This window comes from Neolamprologus brichardi, chromosome 2 (assembly GCF_056152115.1).
Source record: "Neolamprologus brichardi isolate AB-2024 chromosome 2, ASM5615211v1, whole genome shotgun sequence".
NCBI lineage: Eukaryota > Metazoa > Chordata > Actinopteri > Cichliformes > Cichlidae > Neolamprologus > Neolamprologus brichardi.
This window is the reverse complement of record NC_142105.1, coordinates 3,536,170-3,559,282: the sequence shown is the minus strand read 5'-3', so window position 1 is coordinate 3,559,282 and position 23,113 is coordinate 3,536,170. Positions and strand designations below refer to the sequence as shown.

Below are 23,113 nucleotides of genomic sequence, written 5' to 3'. Positions count from 1 at the left end.
AAGATCGCGATAGAATATGGGTAAAACGCGCATGCGCAGTGCCTTTGTTTACATACGCACATGGCGGCGACGCAGAATGAGAAGAGTGAAAGTGGATCGTTAAATGAAACAGATGAACCAGAATTAGCTTGTAAAAATGCTGCAACTTCAGTGGTGTGGAACTGGTTTAGCTTTCATCCGTCAGATACACAACAAAGCACTATTTTTGGTAGAGCATGCTAGCGGGCCGTCGTTATTACCGTGTTGTTTGGAAAATACGGCACACTTAAAATCAATCCTTTGATTTTTCTGAAAATCGACAGAGCCCCTTATAATCCCGTGTGCCTTATGTATGAACTCTGGTTGTGTTTACTGACCTCGAAACGATTTTATGTGCACGGCGCTCGAAAATCTGTCAGATGCTTTAGTACGACTTTGCTAAGCTACGAACCCACAACACTTGATGGATTGTCGGAGCATTACGGCTATCGTAGGCGGAGCGATACGTACTGTGCTTCAACATAATATTACCGTACTGTGTGTGTTTAACCTCTTTTTAAGTTTTCTGGATATTATACATGGTTATGCTGAGAATATGTCACTGGAAATGCCTTTTGGTTAAACTGTCAGCAAGGAATTTGCATTTGCACTGTTAAATTTTTATATAACTTTAATGCACATAAAAAAAACTGCTTGTTTAAGTGAAAATACATTGATGGGGTTTTTTGCACTAATAAAGTTGAGGAGTTGTAAAGTATTTTGTCTAGTGTCAATTATATCGTTATCGCAAATTTTCAAATGTATATCGTGATAAATAGTTTTGGTCATATCGCCCTGCTCTAGTTCTTATATATAAATGTCTAAGATAAGAGATGAATTTTCTGCATTCATATATAAACATCTAAAATTGGAGTTTTAATAAATCAAAACAATATTTCCCTATGGTAGCATGGTTTCCATCCATCCATTCTCTTCCACGTATCCAATTCAGGGTCGCTTCTAGAAAAGTCCAAGTATGATTGTGATGTGATGTGAAGGCAGAAATGAACAGAGTCATCTCTTAACATCACCATGAGCTGAGCTGCTGCTTATTTTTCCAGCTCCTGTGAAACATTAGCATCACTTGTATTTTTTCTGTGTTAATAGCAAAGGATGGTCAGGAGATTAATAATTATCTGTCAGGCTTCCATATAATTTCATCAGTATTTCACACACCTACACGTAAAGATAAATATCACCCCGTAGCTCAGCTTAAGTGCATGCTGGGATAAAGGATATTTTGACTTCTCAATTGAAGCTCTGTCATAAAAACTGAGACTGAAGCTGTTTAAAAGTCTACGTTCTGCACTTAGACACACACACACTCTCTTACTTCAGGGAATCTTGTGAGTCATCCTCCTAGGTCTGCACATGTGACGATGCAAGAATTTCCCAACAGCCAATCAGGGCTTTTTTTTAACAGAGGTGTTTCCATAGTGACAGTACAGTGACAGCAGCAGATGCTGAGAAGACCAAAGGAGAGAGGCACAGGAAAGGGCAAACAGGGTGACGTTGTTTCCTCATGACAGTGAATCTGGTTTAACCTTTTAATCCACGCTCCTTTCTGGGGTTTTGTAGTTGAGGTCAAACTTGTGTCTAATGCAATGTGAGCATAAGGTGTAGCCTGAAGAACCAGCTGATGATTTTACACAGGAAAAAATATCTGTTTATAAAGTCATATTTTACTAAATCAACAAAAGAAATCCTTGAGCTGGAGCATAAAGTACAGCTTGTTCACATGCTGTCACCTACCAGAATGATGATGAGTTATTTCTGTCAACATATCTATTCCCCCTCCCACCTTCTCTCCTACATCCATCTCCTTCCCGTCTCCCTTTCTTTCTTTTTACTGGCAGATTCATTATCACTCTTCTTCTTTCCCTTCGGCTCGCTCGCTTGACCTTTTCCTCATCGTATTCACACCTTCTTACGTGATCTTAGCCTTAAAACCGGAGCTGCGGCAAAAGAAACTCAATAGTTTGTTGTCGAGTTTAGGTTGCACTTGCATCAGCTCGTCTTTTTCCATCAGCCTGTTTTCTTCTCTGTAAAAGCTTTGAATATGTGGCTCGTGCAGGCCAATCAAAGGATTTTCCTGCACCGACAATAGGACGTGCTCTCTGTGAGTCAAAGGAAAAACAAAGACGGCGGTTTTTCCTTCTGGTGTGTGTTGTGTGTTCAGTTTTTCACAGAGTTTGTGTGATATGGTTGAGTTAACATCCAGAAAGCTCCGCAATTAAATAAAATGTCTTCTGGTGGTTATTTTTCTATATTAATAATCAATTTTTGACCCATTTCTGTGACCTTTCTATATTTGCAGAGTACACAGACCCACACGTATCATACATGTCAACTATGTGCTCAGTGTGTTTACAGCTGTGGATGTAGTCTAAAAGCTAAATGCATTCACTTGTTAGTTTTTATTTTATATCAAACAGCAAAGCTCCACGTGCTGCATACCTGGTGGTCTGGTTTCTCCTTCTTACAGTCTTGGAATGTGACTATCATGCATCGGGACATTGCTACGTCAACGAGAAAATGATACATCCTCTCAAGCCCGAATTTAAACCCTCGTTCCCGTCCTTCTCCCTCCTCCTCGTTCCTCTTGTCCACTCATCACCCCCTCCATCTGTCCATCAAAGAAATGTTTTTTCCCTCCCTGCTGAAGACTACATCTGCGCTGTCAATGCGTTACTCATTAGCGTCGTCTATATTTGGATATCTAATTGAACAAACTGTAACGTCTTGGTTCTGCCTTGCAAACAGAGTATATACAGCTTTATATGAAAGGATTTTATCTCTGCAATCACTGAAAGTCCCTGAAAAATAAAAATATAGGATATGTTCATGTTATTCTTATAACTGTAAACCTAACAGTGAAGTTGGCCGTCTTCATTGGACTCCATCGTGAGGCTGGTTAATGTCAGCGTGTATATTTCCACTCAGCGTGAGATACAGATAAATAAAGTTTTACGTTACTACCTGAAATCTTTATTGCAAAATAAACATGCATCGCGTTACCCTTTAAGAAACCGCTTTGGTAAACGTTTCACCCGCACAAGTACAGGTGGACTGTGGTGACCTGTGCTGTAACCTTTGTCGTTCCGTAATGTAACTGTAACTGTTTTAGTGCTTGTAGTGTTCCTCATTTACATCCTTTTATATTTCTGTCTGCAGATCACAGAGCTGTTGGATGATGAGAAGTGTGAGGCAGAATGTGAAGAGCTGCCTCAGGACGGGGAGGACGGCCCCGCCTCCGACTCACCGCAACGCACACGCACTGATGACAACCCCACAGTCAGGTGCGGTCACACATCTCTGTCTTTGTTATTAGATCACATGACGTGTCAGAGTCACATTAGGAGGAGGATATGACGTGTGATAAAGGGCATGACATGTCTTGGATTAAAAACCAAGACGTTCCAGTTCTGTGTTATTTTTCGACAGCCCTTCAGGCCAACTAGCAATGTGGTCACTTTATCAGCTGCTCGTCTCAGTCTGATTACGAGAGATTTTGTTTGGTCTGTAATGGACTCTCAGTGTAGGAACAATAGCTCATTCACTCATCAAGTCATTTCATTTTATGATGCCATAGAAACAGTGATTTTTAAAAAGACAAACAAATATTTTAATCCCAAGGCGCACCAGAAGACAAGCCAAGCTTTCAAGGCACACCTGCATGCCTACATGTGGAAAATAGCTTCTTTCATGTGAAATATCACTTCCTCTTTTAAATATATATTAGCAGAAATGGGCATCTTTTACAGCACATTTGTAGCATCTGGATCGTAACGCCTACAGATTAGTTACGTCTAGTTTGCTCCACACAAGAAAGCAGTCTGTAGACCCTTTTGATGTGTACTAATATAGACAATTTAGCGTTTTTGCAGTTGCAATGTATTTAGGTCAGTGTATGCTTCTAAAGTTAACTGGTATATCTTGTTTGTGCTGTGGTCCCATTTTAGCCCACTGTGAACATCTTTAACTGTGTTATAGTATAAAAGGTCAGCAATGACAGCAGGGATCAAGTTGGAGTATGAGTGTGTGTGTCTTTGGTATTAGCAGTTAATTTTTTTGTTTGTGGTTCAATACCAAATGTTTCCGTGACTGCGTTTATATTTATGTGAGCTTTATTAGAGGAAGATTTAAAGTCGCAGCTATTGTACCGCAGTGCACAGACTGCCAATGAAAACAAAGGGGGGATTACATGCAGTAAATTCTTTAAATGAAACCATGCACATCAGATGGTTTTGATCCTGAAGTCACATGGGATTGATTTTAGTTGGTATTAAATCTCGGTTAGCCGTGGCTAGCCTGCAGCCATCATCCCTTTGACCTTGACTAACCTCTTGTCTGGCCTGGGGGGATTACTGTGGTATTTGTAGACCATGGAGCATCCAGAGTACTCCGCAGAGCCGTTTCAATAATGCACAGATTTAGAGATTGTTTTTCTTTTTTAATTCCTAGTCCTATTTAGTCCTCTCGAGTCTGATTATGTGAAAAAAATATTTATTTTTGTGTTTTCAGAGCTGACATATTCATAAGCTTGTTAAATTAAATGCATAAATGTTTAGAATTTGAGCATGAAGGATGGTACTGGTTATGATTGGATGGGTTTGTTTTTTGTTTTCTACGATTATAACTACCACGTTTTTGGAAGCAAGCTGGAAACACTTACTGTCGAGTCTATTAATTTAACCCGCGTGCTTGATCCAGAGCCAGTCCTGACCTCTCTGGGGCCTTAGCAAAGTTCTGCCAAAGGATCTTCCTGACAGATCCATGAGCCATTTTAACTATTTATCATTGCCGTGTAATTAAACCAGTGATCCCACTACAAACCTAACTCCCTAAACCATTTAAGGATAAGCACTGCTAGAACACAACGAGATGTGGACAATAAACAGTATCGTTTCTATAGAACTACATGAAGTTTTAACATCAGATTTGGAGACTTTTCTGTTAAAATACACAGAAATGTTTTTGTTGAAAATCAGGTTGGGGCTGTTTTTTTGTACTCAAAACTTTTTTTGAGTTGAGCTTGCTGTTCCATATATGTATATGCCATAGGCTTTGACTCCAAAAAGGTAAGTTCCCATCTAGTGATTCAGCGTTAACGGTGGCTCAGTTGTTTGTCTAGACTTGACAGACAGGGAAGGCTGTCCTCTGTGGCTGTTGCTGTGCCCTCTTAATAGACTCTGACAGCCAACACACACACACACCTTAGATACCGACAGCCTCTACTCATTTCAGATCTATATATATATATTCCCGGGAATTTCTCTTCTGATCTCTCTTCTTACCCCATCACTGCTTCCCTCCCTCTCTGCCCTTGCTTATGTTCTCTCTCCATGTGTGGAAAGTATTTTTCATGGGTTCACCGAAATACCCTGGCAGCATGAGAAGCATCACCCTTAGAAAGCACGTCTATGGCTAAAGGCGGGAGGAGAGCGATGGATTAATGGAGGGAATGGAGATTCAGGCAGCTAAAAGCGCCACAGCGAGATAAGAACTGGAAAATGTCCCTACTTGTGAACGATTTATTGATTTTCAATCTAAGTGATAATGCAATACTGGACCTCAGGAGGAAAAATGTTAGCCTGACAGTAGATTTTAAAAACATTAGCAAACGTTTGTCTTCAATTTTACCTTTGAAGACAAGTTTTTACTTTTTAGACCGTCGTACCAGTTTAGCGTGACTGACCTGTGTAGCTCTTCGTGAAGCAGATTACCATCTGTGTACATGAAAATCACGCATGAGATTATTTTGTGTGACTGTGGAAATGATTCGTATATCTCACTGGGACACCATACCAGGCTGGAGAGCCTTGTTCTGTCCATTTGTGCCAACAATTTTCATGTGCACGCACACATATATGTCTGACCTCGTCCCTTCTGGGTCCCCTACACTGGCTTTGACCAAATTATTATTATTATTAACCTTTATTTAACCAGGAAGATCCCATTGAGATTAAAAACCTCTTTTTCAAGGGAGACCTGGCCAAGATAGGCAGCAGCAGGTGTCTCACAGTTGCAGAAATTACTCAAACACAGGCAGCAACAACACACATGCAACAATAAGTGAAAGAATACAAATAAAATAAAATAAAATTCAATAAAACTCAAATAAAAATAAATAAATAAATAAAAAAATCAGTTAAAATGACAATCAATCTAATTAAAACAGTTGCATGTTATGGACTTGGCCTCAAGGATTCGTAGTTTAGATTTAAAAGCAATGGTCACAACAATTTGGATATTAATAATCATGAAACTGATCTGTGTTGGTCTGGTCCTAGTTTTGGGCAATGTGCAAAGGAACTGTTTATATGTTTGGGAAACCTGCAGCGAGCTGAGACTGAAGAAGTCACTTGGATGAGTGATGAAATGTTTCTCCTGAAAACCCGTCGTTCAAATGAACAGAATCAGCTTTTGGGGATTTCCTTACCTGGATGATTGAGCATGCATCGAGACAAACAGTCACTTACTTTTTTACCTGTGTGAATTGGATCTTGAAGGCTTGGTTGTGTATTCTGTATCGTTTTATGCCATATTGCACTGGTCCAAAATGATCTCCAGACTGACCGCTGGAGTCCTTATCAGGTGTAATTCATAGCCACTGTTTTGGATTAACAGGCACAAATTGTACCACAGTCCCCTTACAAGTCGTCCCTCGAGTTTGCACGGTGTAAAAGGGCCTTTAAACTCTCTGCACACGAGGAACAGAGAGGAGACAGAAACCATAGTTTTATATCCTCATCCAGAGCTGAAAGCTTGTGATAGCACGATCTATCACAAATGCTGAAAGAATCCCATCATGTATAAAAAGGAGAGAAAATGTCCCAATTCAAACCACCCTGTCTTGTTTTTCAAAAGCGAAAAAAAATAATTGCCGGATTTTTGTGTTCAAATCCAACACATAATTAGTAGGGGTGCAACGATACAACAAAATTCACGGTTCGGTTCGGTTCGATACTTTGGTGTCACGGTTCGATATTTTTTCGATACAAAAAAAATGTTCATGCCTTTTTATTAATTTGTCATTTATTAAATTTTCACGGCATATTCTGCACCACATCTCTGTGCGTTCATCATTTGTTTGAAGCCAGCTCACCTCCTGCAACCACTTTTCCGAGAATACGTGCTTCTTTTGTGGTTCGGACTCCTTCTGACATTTCTTTGGAGGTGGAGGAACATCACAGTAATTGCTTAAAGGAGCTTCTTCGACATCTTTAAGAGTTCTAAACAAATGTCTGTCCTCCTCCTGAAAATCTTATGTACGCAAACACGCATTGCAACTTCTTATCTTGTGCGGGTTTTTATTTTGACAGGGAATGCGCACCTGCGGACCACTTATGTGCAGCCCTGGTTATTTAGCTCGTCATATTGCAGCCACAGAAATTCTTTTGTCCATGAAACCATAAAGCTGCACTTTCTTTTTGCCTTATAGTCTGATTTGTCATAACCTTTCCGTTTTGTCACTTCTTCACCCTGACCTGTCTTATTTGGCTCAGCAGAACTAAAATATATATCCTGCTGCTTTTACACACGCACTAACATAACGCTCAGCGATTCTCTGCGCGATCAACCTCTCACATGTTTAAGCTGCAGGAGATTTCACTTGTCATGTTTGCATAGTAAGCTAACGATTGATAAGACGATGTCAGAGGAATTGGTGCGCAAATTATCATTACTCACCAATCAGTACTGTCGCTTTCTATACACAGTTCACGCGATTGCAAAGTGAAAGCAAAAAACAAGCGCAAATTCAAACGCAATTTCAGTATGTCACATATTGACAGTGGCCGATGCCAATGACATAATTACCCAGCTACATTTCCGAAAGAATGCAAAAGCATTGACATATATTTTTCCTTCCTACGATAGGCCGACGGGCAGGGCAGAGATAGATTTTGGTAGCCCGACTGGAAAAAAGCCCCAGGACGTGGGGCTAGCGATTTTGCGAGCCCTGTATCTGATTGAGGAATCACTCATCTTTGGAAAAGAGAGTTTATTATGGAGAAATGTCTCTTTCCAAAATAAAAGCTATACTATACGCTTCTTCTGGGCTATATTCTCAGCAGCATATTAAACATATCAGGTCCCCATAAGGAGAATCATGTGCTAACGGCTGTCTAAATGACTCGGGTAAAGTTTGTAGCATGCGTGCTTGTTTTTGTCTGCTTCCACTTGTCTTTGCACTAGGATGATGTCGGAGTAAATGTGCAGTCATATTGGTTGTGTTCCCACTAGTGCTGTCAGCGTTAATCTGAAATGACGTTAAGGTCACAACACGGCAAATCTCCGTTAACGAGCTACCACGGATCGCCTCATGAGTGGGGCTGGAAGACGTCAACACATTAACGAGCTAACTGCGCTAACACACTAGTTCCCACCAATTGAGCATTGCTGGCACATCCAACATACTGTTTTACTTTTGTCCATGACACGCTTACCTTCAGGGTCATACGTCACATGAAAACCAAAATAGTTCCAAACGCCAGATCTGAATGAGGGTGGGGGAGGTTCAATTTGCCATGTTGCAACGAGCTTAACTTCTGTCTAGCTAGCTTGCCCTGCGCTCAGTGAATCTGTGTTCGACTACTCCGCCTAGGCTGCACTGTCGAGCGCAGATCCACAGCGCTCAACACAGACAGCATCGTCAGAAGGAAAGTTGATAAAATAAATTAAAAATGTTGTATCGTTCGATACATATGCGTACCGAACCGAAAGCACTGTATCGAACGGTTCGATATCGATACGAGTATCGTTGCACCCCTAATAATTAGCTCTGCTTTCCAGGGCTTTGCTGCTTCCTGGTACAAATTGATAAGGTAAACCTGTTCTGGGCTGTCTCTGCTCTGCAGTCTGCTTCCAGAAATGTTATAAATAACAATCCCTCAGTAAGTATTGACATGTGTTGATGCTGTTCTCCGTTAGGCACCCTGCCCATGCTTAACGTAACCATGACTCGAATATGTTGGCTATAAGATCTCTGCGTGACCTGAACATGGACTGTATATAGGTCAGTACAGGGGTGTCAGCTTTTTGTTTTTGGCGTTTCAACCTACTTAATGGATAGGTCATGTTTGCTTTATTTTCAAAAGCTGACACCAAAAGGAAAAAGGTAGATATGCACACAGACCAAGCTGTTTTTAGATTCTTTTCTTTCTTTTTTTAGCATTTTTAAATTGTGATGTATGTTTCTATAGTAAAAGGAGTGTAATGCACACAGGAAGTGATGGACCAGTACATAATCAAAACATTTAAAAGGATACAAGGAACTAGTCAACACTGTCATATAGAGGTGGGAATCACCATACATCCCACGATACGATATTATCACAATACTTAACGCACGATACGATATTATTGCAATTTTTAAAAATATTTTGCGATATTCAGATTCTGTACATAAAGGTAAACTTTATCAATATTCATTTGATCTAATATCAAAGTCTCACACTCAGTCTTTCTCTCATTTCAGTTTTATTGTTGACAAACTGAACGGTTTGTATTACAGTCTAGTCCAACTTAACTGAATCAACCATCTGGTACAATTATAGCTATTCTGAACTATGCAGTTTATGAAAACTATGCAGCCCCTTCAGCAACTGAAGAACTTGAAAGTAAATTAAAACAAAATATAATTTTACATTAAATAAAAAAGTTTTAAACTTAATTAAAATAAAACATGTCTTAAATTAAAATAAGTAAGCTGTCATGTTTATTGTTGCCAAAAAAAACAAGTTAAACACATTTGGACAGTGAAGGAATGTCAGGATTCTTGCTCAGAAAAAGGATCAACATGCTCTGAAGTCAGAGCACAAAAACCTTTTTGTAACAAAATATCGATTTCTGCTGTCCCTGTATCGATACATTATTAGCAAACAATATATCACGATACTACACAGTATCGATTTTTTCCCCCACCCCTACTGTCATAGTGTGTTTTCTTCAGCATGAGAGGATTATATTACAAAGAGGTCTGGAACATGCAGGGGGCTGGATCAGCGGGTCAAAGCAGTGGAAAAGTAATAGGAGACATTAAAAAAAATCTACAACACAATCAAATAGAGCTAAACAAAACTGTCATTGCAGTTAATTTAATGACAGAAAGCTGCTGCACAGCTGTTGTCAACTCCAGTCTCCATGCATCTATTTCACTGTGACACTCATGGAGCAGAGATTAGAGTGAGCTGGAAACGATAACACAAGCCTTCAGCTTGAAACACCTAAAGGAGAAAACGCACAGCCACAGCAGCACTGTGACATGGCATATGATGTGCATCAAGTGACACAAACAACGGCCAAGTGTGACTCGGACCACGTTAAACAACCTGTCTGTGAGGGACAACAAAATCCCATGTGGGTCCACCATTTAAACGTTGTTTTCTTAGTTGTAGAGCCAGTCTGCAGAGCCACACCTTACCCAGTTTATAAATGTAGGTGAAGGGTTATTGCAGTTGTGCGACTAGTCACAGCAGGGTTTCTAATTATACATAGAAAACATTTGAAGCTGCTGTTTTGACACATGCCATTCAGCAGCAGTGTGTTTCTGGCTTTAATTATATGTTTCTATGTCACCGCATTAAGTTGATGGGACTGGTTTGTTATGGCTTGGTGAATTGTTGTCAGTACAACCCAGTGAACCCATTAATAATGTTCAAACAGGTCTCCTGGTCCTTTCGCCCTTTATTTCTAGACTGTGGCCTTGGCACCAGCTTCGGGCACAGTGTGTAAAGTGATACACCAACTGACCCAGATTGTACCACTCATTGACACGTGCTATCAGTGCTCATCCACAGTTCGGGGACAGCTGTTCTATCTTTCCGAAGAGTGCTCACGTTTCTAAATCACAATAGATAAAACAGTTATTCTGATTGGCTCTGAAGCCTCTTTGTCAACATGCTGCCCCTGTTGTGTCTGTAAGTTATAAATAGAAGATAAAGTTTTAGTTTAGGCGTCACCAAAGTCAGCGGTAATACCAGGCAGGCTGAAAGTCAAAGTAGTGTTAATGATTCATAACATTTACACATTCTCCTCGTCTGTTTCTTCCCTTGAGAAATTCCTGGAACGTTGTGTGTAGACAGGTGTATCCCACATGGAAATAACAGAATCTAAAGTTGGATCCTTTAGGAAGTTTGGAACTAGCAGGATTTGTGAGCGGATTTGCACATTTCTTATCTATGATGGTCATGAAAAAGGACATTTCACATATATATTCAGTAGTTGACCACTTGCAGAAGTTGCATTTATTCGGTGTTGAAAAAAATAGTATTTTAAATATTTAAATATTTTTGTAGTCTGTCAATAATCTGCAAGTCCATGGTCTTCAAATTGACAGCGGTTAGAGTTATATATAATAATACCCAGTCGTCAAGTTTAAAGTGAAGTTTTTAAAGAATTTATCCAAACTGTAATCATTGAAGCTGTGCTCACTAATCGAAGGATCAGTTGAATCATAAGCACAGAACACAACGTGTCAATACAGATCTAATATGTTGAAACTGTTAAAGTTTCTTCCTTTTAAAAAATCATACAGAAAACAAGAATTTGGATCAAACTTCTCCTAGTTGTTGTATGTGAGGGTTACATTTTGATTGGGCAACTGTAAAATCATCAACTTTTAACTTTCACTGTTCTTTATGGAAACTTCCAGAAGCTTCACCTTACAGTTTGTCCAGAACAGAAGAACAGAGGCACACTGTCTGATATAAACACTGTGTTCAGAGTCACACTGATTTTTTAAGTGTAGTTACTTTTGTAGGTACGTTTTGCTTAAACTGACAAAATCAGCATTTGGTTTTCTTTTTTGTAAAATATGTAGCTAGTCTTGTATTTAGTGTTTAGTATTGCCTTTTACCCAGCAGCTAATCCGAAATGTAACGTGGTTTCATAATTCAAATGTTTGCTCAGGATGATTCGTGATTTTTGTCTTTCTGCTGAGGTCATGCTTAGTGAGCACTGTGCCTCTAAATCTCAGCTATGATGGTTTTAGTTTATTGTTTTCCTTCTCCGCTCTTACTACGAGACTCTAAAGCTCTCCAAAACTTCCAATATACATCTTTTAAAAAAGCTTAATAACTTAATATATACAACCATGGTAATTATAGATAACAAAAATATTAATAAAATAAGGAAAAAACACATTTTAGTTAACTGAACTAAAAAAAATAGACTAAAAGAAAGAAAACTAAAACCGATAAAGCCATCCAGTATTTACTGTTATATTCCCATATATTCTATATAAATTTATGTTATATATATATAACATAAATTCTTAGATTTTTGACTTTGGCTGATCGGCGAGTGGATTTTTTTCTTCATCACTTCTCTTTTGAGGGAACCCACAGAAGTTTCTTTGGGATTTCTGATCGAGGCGGTTCCCGTTCAGTTTTACTTGCTTTGTCTGTGTCATGATTATCAGGGATATTTGTAGTCGATGAATCAGCACACTGATAGGAGTCTTCACCTTTAGTCCATTTGTTTCATATTTGTTCTCCCTTTTGTTCCTTTTTAACTCTTCCTTCTTTGACTGGTATAAATATTTTTGCCTCTTTCTTCCCTCACACCCTTTTTCTTTCTTACACTGTTTCTGTGCCTTTTTCGTCTATATTTTCTAAATGTTTTAATTCTTCTCTTTTGGAAAAAGCTCATACAGGGTGTTTTAAAAGACACAAGCATCTGTTAGTTTGTGTGCATCTTGTCTGTGCGTGCGCGCCATTACACAGCCCACTGGGCTGACGGTAAACTGCTGAGTTCATAGTCGGCACTGAGTGGACAAAAGAAATCAACCCTCTCCCCAGTTTCTGCCGTAAGATTGGCCCACATAGCTTTCCCTCCCTCTTCCCTCTTTACAATTGGCTCCCAAATTCAGCCCCTCCCATCCCATTGGTCCTCCTGGGGTTGTTGCCTGGTTACATCAGAAGCTCATATATTTGAGCAGAGCTCTGGATATTTACTGCAGCACTTTTGGAGACAGAGTGCAGAGTGAGGCAACCTCACACACACACACATCCACACTTGTTCATAAATTCAAGACACACACCGTTTTAGAGGACGCTACAGCATGCACCCTGCTGACACCGTGGCTCTGTTGCTAGACCTGCTTGTACTGACGCTGACACCTCAAAGTGCTCAATTGGGATAACCTCTGAATACAAGGTTGATCTACTGACCTGCCAGGTACTCGAAGAAGGAAGGAAAAACTGAGAGTTCAGGAAGAACAAGCTTAACAGCTGGATACTGCTGCTACAGGAGATGTGTCAATTGGTTAACAGGCAAAAAGAAGAGAAACACAGAGATCGTGCAGAGTTTGGCTAAAAGTCAAGCTCGCTTCTCACACTGGACTTCAATAACCTACAGGTCGGCTTGCTGAGTACAGTGGAAAGACGAGAAAGAAGATACTCAACAGAGAAACTGACAGAAACTGAACCGCCTACAGGCTTGATCCAGTGGCATAAAAACCCCAAAGCTAAACAAAAAGAGTAGATCACAGTGAGAGGAAGCACAGCTGGGAAAATGAGAATGGCCTGTGACATTCTGCTGCAGAGGTAAACATCAGGGGTTATGTAACTCCTGTAGTCTGACTGGAATGAAAGATTTCATGGATGAGTAGATGGATGAAGGAGAAAGCAAATATGGGGTTGGATGATTGATGAAGTTAATAAAGAGAAGAGGTGGGGGAAAGTGGATCGTTGTGGATTGTTTGAGGGAAAATGACTGTAAGAAGCAGCTGGAGGAATAGTTGAAGTTTTGATTTAGGTATGAATTTGCTCAGTCTTTATTTACCAGAGAGAAGAAAGAGTCGTCGTCCAGAGGAAGAGAGGAGAAAGGGGTTATATGTATATACTTGACAGAAGATTTTTTTTAAGTTATGTAATCTGAATATAAATAACACAAGAGTGCATGAAGACAGTGTGTCAGCACTTTTTGCACCATAGACGGAAAGAAAAGGCAAGTTAGTAGGGAGTAATTAGGCGTGTGGAAGTTTATCGACTGAAATTTCGCTAACTGATTAAAGTAAAACAAGTCCTGATGTGCCAAATGCCAAACCCCTGTTTCCTTCTGCTCAGATGTAAGGATTTTGATGCTGTTCAGCTAATGATGAGCAATTAGAAGATGTGACCTTGAGCTTTTTCTTTTTAATGCTGGTACCTCACATTTTACAAGCAAATTCATTTAGCAAGAAAATAATCATTGATTTGTTTTTGGCTTTTTCTGACATGGAAAAGTGAATTAAAGCATCAATATGTAAAAATATAATGCATAGTTAGATGTAAAATAATCAAAACAGTGAGGGTATCTGTAAATGTGCAAGCTCTTAACAATGTTGCATCAGTTCCTCGTGACTCTGCAAGAGAAATGATGAATTAATGGTGGAATGAGGAGGATTTGTTGGGCCAACTTAACCAAAATTTAATCAATATTCTCTGATGGCCAAACTGCTGCAGGACAATTAAGAGAAAATGAATGAATCTGTGCAAAGCAAATGATGGAAGCAAACAAATAAGCATCATGGAGGCAGTGAAACAAACAGACGTTACATCTTTGACCTGGTCTGTGTTTAGGTTGTGATCTGTTTGAATACAAACATCTGTGACGGGTTTTTGGCGCTTCCACGAAGGACTATAAATGCTTACAGTTTCAGACGCAGCCAGGAGAGCTGTTTATGAGATGTAAGATGATGCTTGTGAAGAAGAGTGGGCAAGTGTGTGTTTCAGGTTGTGCTGAGGAAGGAAAGGCTTATGCAGGCAAGGTGTATTTATGTCCGAAGTGGGTAACGAGCTAAAGCAGTGAGCTATGTTTTGTTGAACATGCTGGTTTATATATATATATATATATATATGTGTGTGTGTGTGTGTGCGGGGGCTGCTGCAGTCACTATTACCTCCCAGCCAGAGCAGAGCCGAGTCAGGTTTGCTGACAACAGCACATCTTTAAAATCATATCTCACCTCTAACTTACCTTACGCGCACACACTCGTGTATTCTTGCCTTTGCATCAGAAGAACCGTTGAAAATAATACAAGTTGGTAGTTGATTAGTTATTTTATTCTTTAGTGTCATCACTGATAATACAAAGTTCCTCTGCTCTACTTTGCAGTAACCCACAATCTTTTAGCTGTTTAGTCACCAGTCAGCTGACTTGATGGCGCTGATACACAGCACAGTGGTTCACCTCTGCAGTTCATGCTCTTATCTGTGCGAAACTGATACTGGTGTCCTACATTTGTGACACACACAGGGTACTGTAATGTTTTAGATTTCAGATAATTGCACAAACTCAAATACTGCACATTTCAACCATATTCCTCAATGATTTTATCTCCTAATACCCGAAGGTCACGCCCCGTGCTGCAAGTGTAAAATGTGTGATCGCGAGATATTAAATCTTACAAGTTTTTCTCCATTACTGAAAGCAAATAGGAGATTTTTTTTAAACAGCTTTGTTGAATAATGATTGAATTAGCTCAGCAGCAAATGGAAGGATAGCTTTCAACACAGATGGAAATAACAGTCGTGTTTAGACCATGGCAGTGCTGACTGATAATCCTTTGGTGCTAAATCAGCAGTAAATATGTTATGAATGTATAAATATTGCTCTTCATAAATGGAAACCCAGGTAATACAACTGGAGAAAAATGGCCAAACGTACATGATAGTTTTATATTTATATTGATTTATTGATATTGATTTATATCAAGTTAAGTGCTGAGTTGTGATGATTACTATATCCAAGACTACAAAGTTGACACAAGAGTGCCAATTGTGGTGGTGTGTAAGTTGGACTGTGTCCACTGACCCAGGGAGGATCCAGGGAGGAGGCAGCAGATTAACTTGATGTGATCTGAGTGATTCTGGCAAGCATCCCTTTGACTCTGACGTGCTCGTCTCTGTGCCTTTAAGACGTAGACAATAATGCAGTTAGTAAAATCAAAAAAATCAGTCTGTTTGAACTATAATACAATGTTTAGTGGTCGTCATATATGTAGAGACTAAATGAAAGTTGAACTATTTATACTTTGGTCACTAACAAAGGGTTTAGAGTATTAATGCCAACAAATAGCCGTAAAAGGTGCGGTTCCTTAAAATGTTATTAAGGGCTTATCTGTGTCTGCCGTTGAGGCTTTAGGAGCTGCTGTAATCCAACTACTTGAAGCAAAGCTGTGTGTGTGTGTTCTGGTTGACTCATTGTTAGGTCTCTGCAATACGAGCGCCGTCCTTTTCTCTGTCCTGCCTTCACATTCACTCATGATCAAGGCCACGTTCTCAGGAAGGGAATGTCGGATGTTTGCTGCCTTCATAGTCAGTAAGATGGAAAAAAGAAGCAAAGCAGAAGAGAAAAGAGAGCTCAAGAAATGCAGTAATGAAACTAAAAAGGCTTTTTGGGGTTGAGTGAGCATGAAGGAAAAGAAACAATAGAGTGATAAACAGAAGCAGATTTGATTTAAAACAGAGCTAATGGAAGACGAACACCGCAGAGAAAGAAAAGAGGGAAAGTAGCAAGAAGGAGAAGAATAAAGAGAGGGCATTATCCTATCTGCCATTAATAATTCAGTCATTATCGATCAACCTGAGCACTTCTTGTAGCGTTAAAAGTGTGTGTGTGTGTGAGAGAGACAGACCCAGCACACACACATGAAAGGCTTGCATAACGTCAGCTGTTGTTTTTCTAATGAGTTGAGTTCGACCCCTTGACTGACACACACACAAACACACACACAGCAAGGTCGTTCGCATTAAGTCCAAGAGCACCGACACTTCTTAGGTAGGTGTGTGTGTGTGTGTGTGTGTGGGTGGGAGTGTTATATAAATCCTGGCGTGCCTGTCAGTGGGTGTGTTTGTGAATCAAGTGATGGGACACATCACAACCAACTTCTTGTGTACACAAACACATGCACACACACACACACTTCCCTGCTTATGGAAGAACAAGTATGACATTACATACACAGCCGTCTATCTGATCAGCAGGGTCAAGCAGAGCTCTGTAGCCTAAATAACAATCTGCCCACTCAGAGTGGCGCCACTGACTAAAACTGCGCGTGATACATTTGCTGAAATTGTCATTTCAGGGCATCTCAGACATCACGGTGCTAATTTTTACATGTTTTTCATCGATTTCACCTCTACTACCTCAGTGCTCTCTGCTGTCTCACTAATGCACGTATAGAATACACAGACATGCTCATTGTTAACAGCATTGCTAACATTCTTCTTCCCTGTTTTGACTCTTGCGGCTCGACACCCACCTCATCCAAGGTCGGTGCGGGACAGGAGTCGAGGAGTGCGTGATGTTCTAACCTTGTTGTGCTTTTCCTCTCTCTGGCTCTACAGCTCCCACCTCTCCCCTATATCCATCCTGCCTGCTGACTCTGCTGAGTAAGTCTCCACATATTCACACACACACTCACAATGGCATACTTAGACATAAACTCACGCTCACATACGCATTACATCACAACTTATCATAAACATCATAAGCTGTAATAAAATATGTACTCAATAATTCTTTATATTATATCCCACAAAGGCATTTCATGTTAGGATATAATATTAAAGAAACTGCAAATAATCAATAAGAGAAAGACGGAGCCATATTATATGTGAAGCGTGATGAGGCAGTCAAATAGCCTTTTCTCAAGAGGCGAATAAAATAATAGAAATCGAGGTTGATGTGCAGCCGCTGCTGAGACAAGTGAGTTTTAAAAACTGTACAAGGTTTAGAGGAAGAGAGGAGCAGGAAGGAGGCGAGCCGGCCTTGTGTTTTGATTGGGAAGCTAAAGTAAAGCGTTTTGCATGGCGTGGCACTTTGACGGTCTCAAGGACACGAACTGCAATCACATGACTGTCAGGCCTTCTCTTCGACGCTGCTCAGCATGGACGCAGAATACAATTATTTCTCTTTGTGCAGCGCTTTAATGTGGGTTTACTTATTTTAAGACTTAAACAACGAGGAATTAAACATAAAAGCTGGAATTCACTACCAGCAGTCAAAGGAGTTTAAATGGTCACATGTTCAGCTGCCCACCCATTTGACAGGAAAGAGTAAAGATGGTTTTAAAAAAAGAAGAAGAAACACATGATGATGGAGATGGGGAGACAGTTTTTCGCTGTGCAGATTTTAAAAAAGCAGTTTAATCTATTTCTATAAGTTTATAAGTTTCCCTTAAATTTAAAAAGAGGGACCCTGCAGGTCCCACCGAGTTTAGGTAGAAATTTGGACGCCGTGTGAGTGTAAGTGCTTCTTTCTGCGTGTATGTAAGTAGGAAAGAGTGCAAGTGCATCATCTCTTACTGCTTATGTGTTTATTTCTGGAAGTGGCTGTTTGTGTGTGATGTGCAGCGTAGTTATTATTGTAGAGCTTCCTGGAGGTGGAGGCGAAGTTTGAGTGTATGTGTTCATATATTGACACCTACATTTCATTTATCTCAGCTCAGTAGCTTTATGAGTTTCTGCCTTAAATGGACATAGCAGAAAATCCCCTACAGCTATTTTTCCAGCATCAAGTACTCGATGTGTTCAATTCATGCGTATCTACAGTACCTGGGTCAACTTGGTGTCACTGTCTGGACGTTTACTTTGAGGATCAGCTTAAGGAGCAGAAGTTATATGATAGAAATATTTTTAAAAAATAGAGGAAAAGTTGGAATAACACGTGATGAAAGCAGATGAAGTGAGTGAACAGTTGGTACGGGGGAGTTGGGTCTTTTCCCATTCAACTTAGGCTCTGCCGCCGTCTAAGCTGGAACAGTGACAAAACTCACAGACTGCATGAAGCCAGAGTAAATGAGGGAGGAATACATTATGATCAAACAAACATGGTCCAGTAATTGAAGCCAGATAGATGGAATCTCAGTAGAGCCGGTGGATCAGGCGTTGCATGTCGGTGCAGAAAAGGTCAGCGTGTGACTGCTGATGTTACCTTTTATAGGCTCTAACATCCCCTCTTTTCTTCTCCCCGACTCCATAATAATCCTTTTAGACCAGAGCCGCACCATTGGCTTAATAAGGACTTGTTAAATAGCTCAGAAGGGGAAAGAAAGCGCTGAGTGAAAATGATGAATATTATTCTCTCTTAAACTTCAATAAATGTCTCTTATATGTACCTAATTACTAGGGGTGGGGGAAAAATGGATACTATGTAGTATGGTGATATTTTGTTTGCTAATAATGTATCGATACAGGGACAGCAGAAATCGATATTTTGTTACAAAAAGGTTTTTGTGCTCTGACTTCAGAGCATGTTGATCCTTTTTCTGAGCAAGAATCCTGACATTCCTTCACTGTCCAAATGTGTTTAACTTGTTTTTTTTGGCAGCAATAAACATGACAGCTTACTTATTTTAATTTAAGACATGTTTTATTTTAATTAAGTTTAAAACTTTTTTATTTAATGTAAAATTATATTTTGTTTTAATTTACTTTCAAATTCTTCAGTTGCTGAAGGGGCTGCATAGTTTTCATAAACTGCATAGTTCAGAATAGCTATAATTGTACCAGATGGTTGATTCAGTTAAGTTGGACTAGACTGTAATACAAACCGTTCAGTTTGTCAACAATAAAACTGAAATGAGAGAAAGACTGAGTGTGAGACTTTGATATTAGATAAAATGAGTATTGATAAAGTTTACCTTTATGTACAGAATCTGAATATTGCAAAATATTTTAAAAAAAATTGCAATAATATCGTATCATGGGATGTATGGTGATTCCCACCTCTACTAATTACTATATATTTTCTTGTTTTTCAGCAAAGATGAACTATAAATGCCATTTATCTGTTAATTGATCAGCAGAGGTTCCAGACATCTTAATTAAATCTGGAAAAACAGCCCTCTAACCTCGTCAGTATAACTGAACTAAGGATGTTGATGGCAACAGTTTTAGGCATTATGTGAGCATTTTTAAAGCATGTATACTAATCACTTAAAAAAAAAAAAACATGTTTAACTGAAGGATTAAAAAGATAGTAATGGTAGTGCTGTAGTGTTGGGTAGTTGTTACATCTGCAAATCAGTTTTTATCTTTTTAGGTTTTTGATACATCGTGTCCTGCTGCAGTTCAGAAATAAATACAAGCCTAAGTAGTGCGCATGATTCTGGCAGGTGGACGACAGATGGAACTTATCGGTCTACAGCTTTGACTATTTGCAACATGGCTGAAGTATTTTTGTTTTGGTTATCAAAACCGTTCTTGACGTCACAGACTTTTTCTCTACTAAGTCAGAGAAACATGCCCAGCATCTTGGGTGTTTGGATTATTGCTGTGGCTCGTTTTATGTGGATACTTCAGGTGGATAATGTTATTTTCAGGTTATCTATTTTTGTTTTTCTGTGGAGTTGTTGCACTGAATAAACAGGAAACAAACATGGTCACTGGATCTCATGCAAATTAGTTATGTAAACCTTTGAAACTCGGCTTATCCTCTTTAAAGGTAGTCTGAACTCTTTGGACAGTGGTTAGTGTTAACTTGTATTTCTGCTTTGTTTCCCAGTATTATTCAGCGGACCATCAGGGCTGCAGTGGAGCAGCACTTCTTTGATCTGAAAAACTCCATCGACCAAGACCTCGGCAGCTACGACAGCCAGGGGTGAGAGTGCAACACAGGCAGACCTGAAACCACAAAGTTTCTATGCACGCATGAATTAAATGTCTGTTGCACTTTGTAGTTGCACCTGTTGGTACAAACATGATTGCTCAGTGTTTTAAAGTGGCATCAGATGACTCTAAAGAAGCATTTCCAAGATAGCAAATCTGATGCACAAAGGCACAAAGCCAGCCAGATGGTTCGCGTTACAGATAAACACGTTTAGAGCAGTTGTACTGTAGGTTACTTTAGCATTACGCTACTTTGCATAGCATTAACCTGGATACAAGTTATGAATTTATATTTAAATAAGGGTACTTTCATTGCTTTATTGATCTTTGCATTGTGATGTGTTAGGGAGAGTCCCAGCGAGCCTGCAGACCAGGGCTGTGATGGAGACGAGGAGCAACAAACTGACCCTGAAGACAGTGCCTGCGACACAGAAGGGGGTGCCCCACTCACACAGCCTGAGCAGCACATCCAACAAAATCAGCGAGAAGCGCAGGTCAGTGGGGGGACGTCATGACGCGATAACCAGAAAGGGAATCTTTGTTTTAACTGCTCACGCTGCCTGTTACTGTAACATTGGCAGAACAGCAGCTCCCCTGTGTTCAAACAGAAAGTGACATCAGATGATAAGACGCAAAAGGAAATCGTAGCAAGCTGCTGTGTGGGCTCGGAGCATGCTTCCCATAGCTAACCTCCTTCCCATCTCAGTGTGTCGCTTCATTCCAAGGCAAAATGTGTTTGATAATATCAGCACAGGCCCATCTTTGTTCTGCTCTGATTGCTACAATAGCGAGAAACAAGAGGGTTGTTTAACAAATACAAACACGCAGACACATTTAGTCATAACTAAATGTTAATAAGGTCATTTTGTACTTGGAAAAAGTGCCGAGTAGCTTCTTTCTCAAGGTTTGGCGAACGCATCATATGCCAGGATGCTAAATTAAAAAACAAGGAGCTACTTTCAAGGGCTTTGGAAATTCTTGACCTTGCTTTCTTTACATTTTGGTAAGAATAGATAAGAACTGATAAAATTATTATCCAGATGATGATGCTTAGAGATGTATTATCTGTTTAACACATTCTGAAGGGTAGTAATGTTTCTCTTTATTTTCAATATTTAGTTTTAGGCAGACATACACGGCACATATTCTTTGTATTCCTGTGCACATCACATACATTTTTATTGAAGCTCATTGGAAATCAAAACCCTGTTACTAGTGCCCCCCATTCAGCCTTACTGGCTTTTATCCCAAGAACCATGTTAGCTTCCAGATGGAAGGTTGAGGAGGAGACAACATGGTAGGCAGGGAGATGAGACCCACGGCTGGAGGAGAAGCTGTCACAGAAACAATAATCTTGATCCAAGTCCTTAAATTGATCAGCCAAGAGCCAAAGAATGACAGCTGCTCCACTGTACTACATCATCACAGACATGCATGCATTTACACTGGTTTTATGTTTAAAAAGTTGAATAGTTGTTGCTATTAACAATGAGTTCAATATGTGTTTGTCCACATAATATACACACTGTGAAATGTCTTCTCATTTATGATGAGGACTGTTGTGTTCTTACACAGTTGTCTGTATAGGTTATTCAGGTGATGCTAGTCTTAGGGACTTGAGGGGGGAAACAGAAGGCGTCCGGACGTCTTTAAGCTTGTGAAGACATTTCATTCTCATCCAAAACTCCCAAACTCTCTTTCAACGATGCCAATGTTCACATTCTGGACTGAAAAGACAGATGGCTTGAAAGAGGAGTAAATGAAAAAAATCTATGAACAGAAATGCTTTCTCTTCCTTTTCCTGTAGCGCCTACTCAGCTTGACTTGACTCTACTTGGTTTCAGTCATTTTCCATTACAATCGATTACCAACTTATGTGCATGAGGTTGTTATAGCAACGTCCTGTGACATCTTCTGTATCTGACACAAAAATACATGTCACTCTCATGACTCATCGAGTGATGCCACTGACTAGCCAATCGGTGGCGTGCGGTCTGTTAATGTCACATTTTCGGATCGCCTCAGACTGCTCGGAAGCCCAGCTGAGTAGGTACTAAAGAAGTGGTGCCCGTTATTACCAGCTAGTGGAAAACCCTAAAAAACGTGTTTAGCTGAGCCAAAAGCCAAAAGCCAACCTGCCTACCATAGAGTTTTGAGAACCCTTCCCAGGTTTTTCAAATCTCACTCACAGCTTACCTCAGATGTGAGTCAGTAGGTCACATGATAGGGTGGGGCAAGGTTTCACAGTAGTTTCACCCTTAACTTCCCTGATGGTATTAAGCCACGCCTTTTTTCCCACCTTGGCTCGTGATAATGCACATGACGTGATTAAAGCGCATGATTAACCCTTTAAAACCAGTCGGAGCGGGCACGCTCTGTTTTGCGCAACTACTTTTAAATCCTTGTAGCTCTGCAACCACGTGAGCTAGCGCAATAATGTTTTTTGCATATGAAACCGGAGGAGTTGTACTTACATCTTATGCCATCAGCTTGTC

The 23,113-nt window shown here is 39.9% G+C and overlaps 1 protein-coding gene across 4 annotated transcripts in view; it reads left to right on the top strand.

Annotated features, from left to right (window-relative positions):
• Positions 1-23,113, top strand: part of fam13b (family with sequence similarity 13 member B) — a 76,984-nt gene that overhangs the window by 37,561 nt on the left and 16,310 nt on the right. For 3 of the 4 annotated variants that reach the window (XM_006804540.3, XM_006804541.3, XM_006804538.3), the window contains exons 7-10: positions 3,193-3,317; positions 17,355-17,399; positions 20,515-20,610; positions 20,965-21,112. In XM_006804540.3, coding sequence (XP_006804603.2) covers positions 3,193-3,317; positions 17,355-17,399; positions 20,515-20,610; positions 20,965-21,112 — 414 coding nt within the window. The remainder of the gene's footprint in view (positions 1-3,192; positions 3,318-17,354; positions 17,400-20,514; positions 20,611-20,964; positions 21,113-23,113) is intronic. The other variant, XM_006804539.3, reaches the window with a different exon arrangement.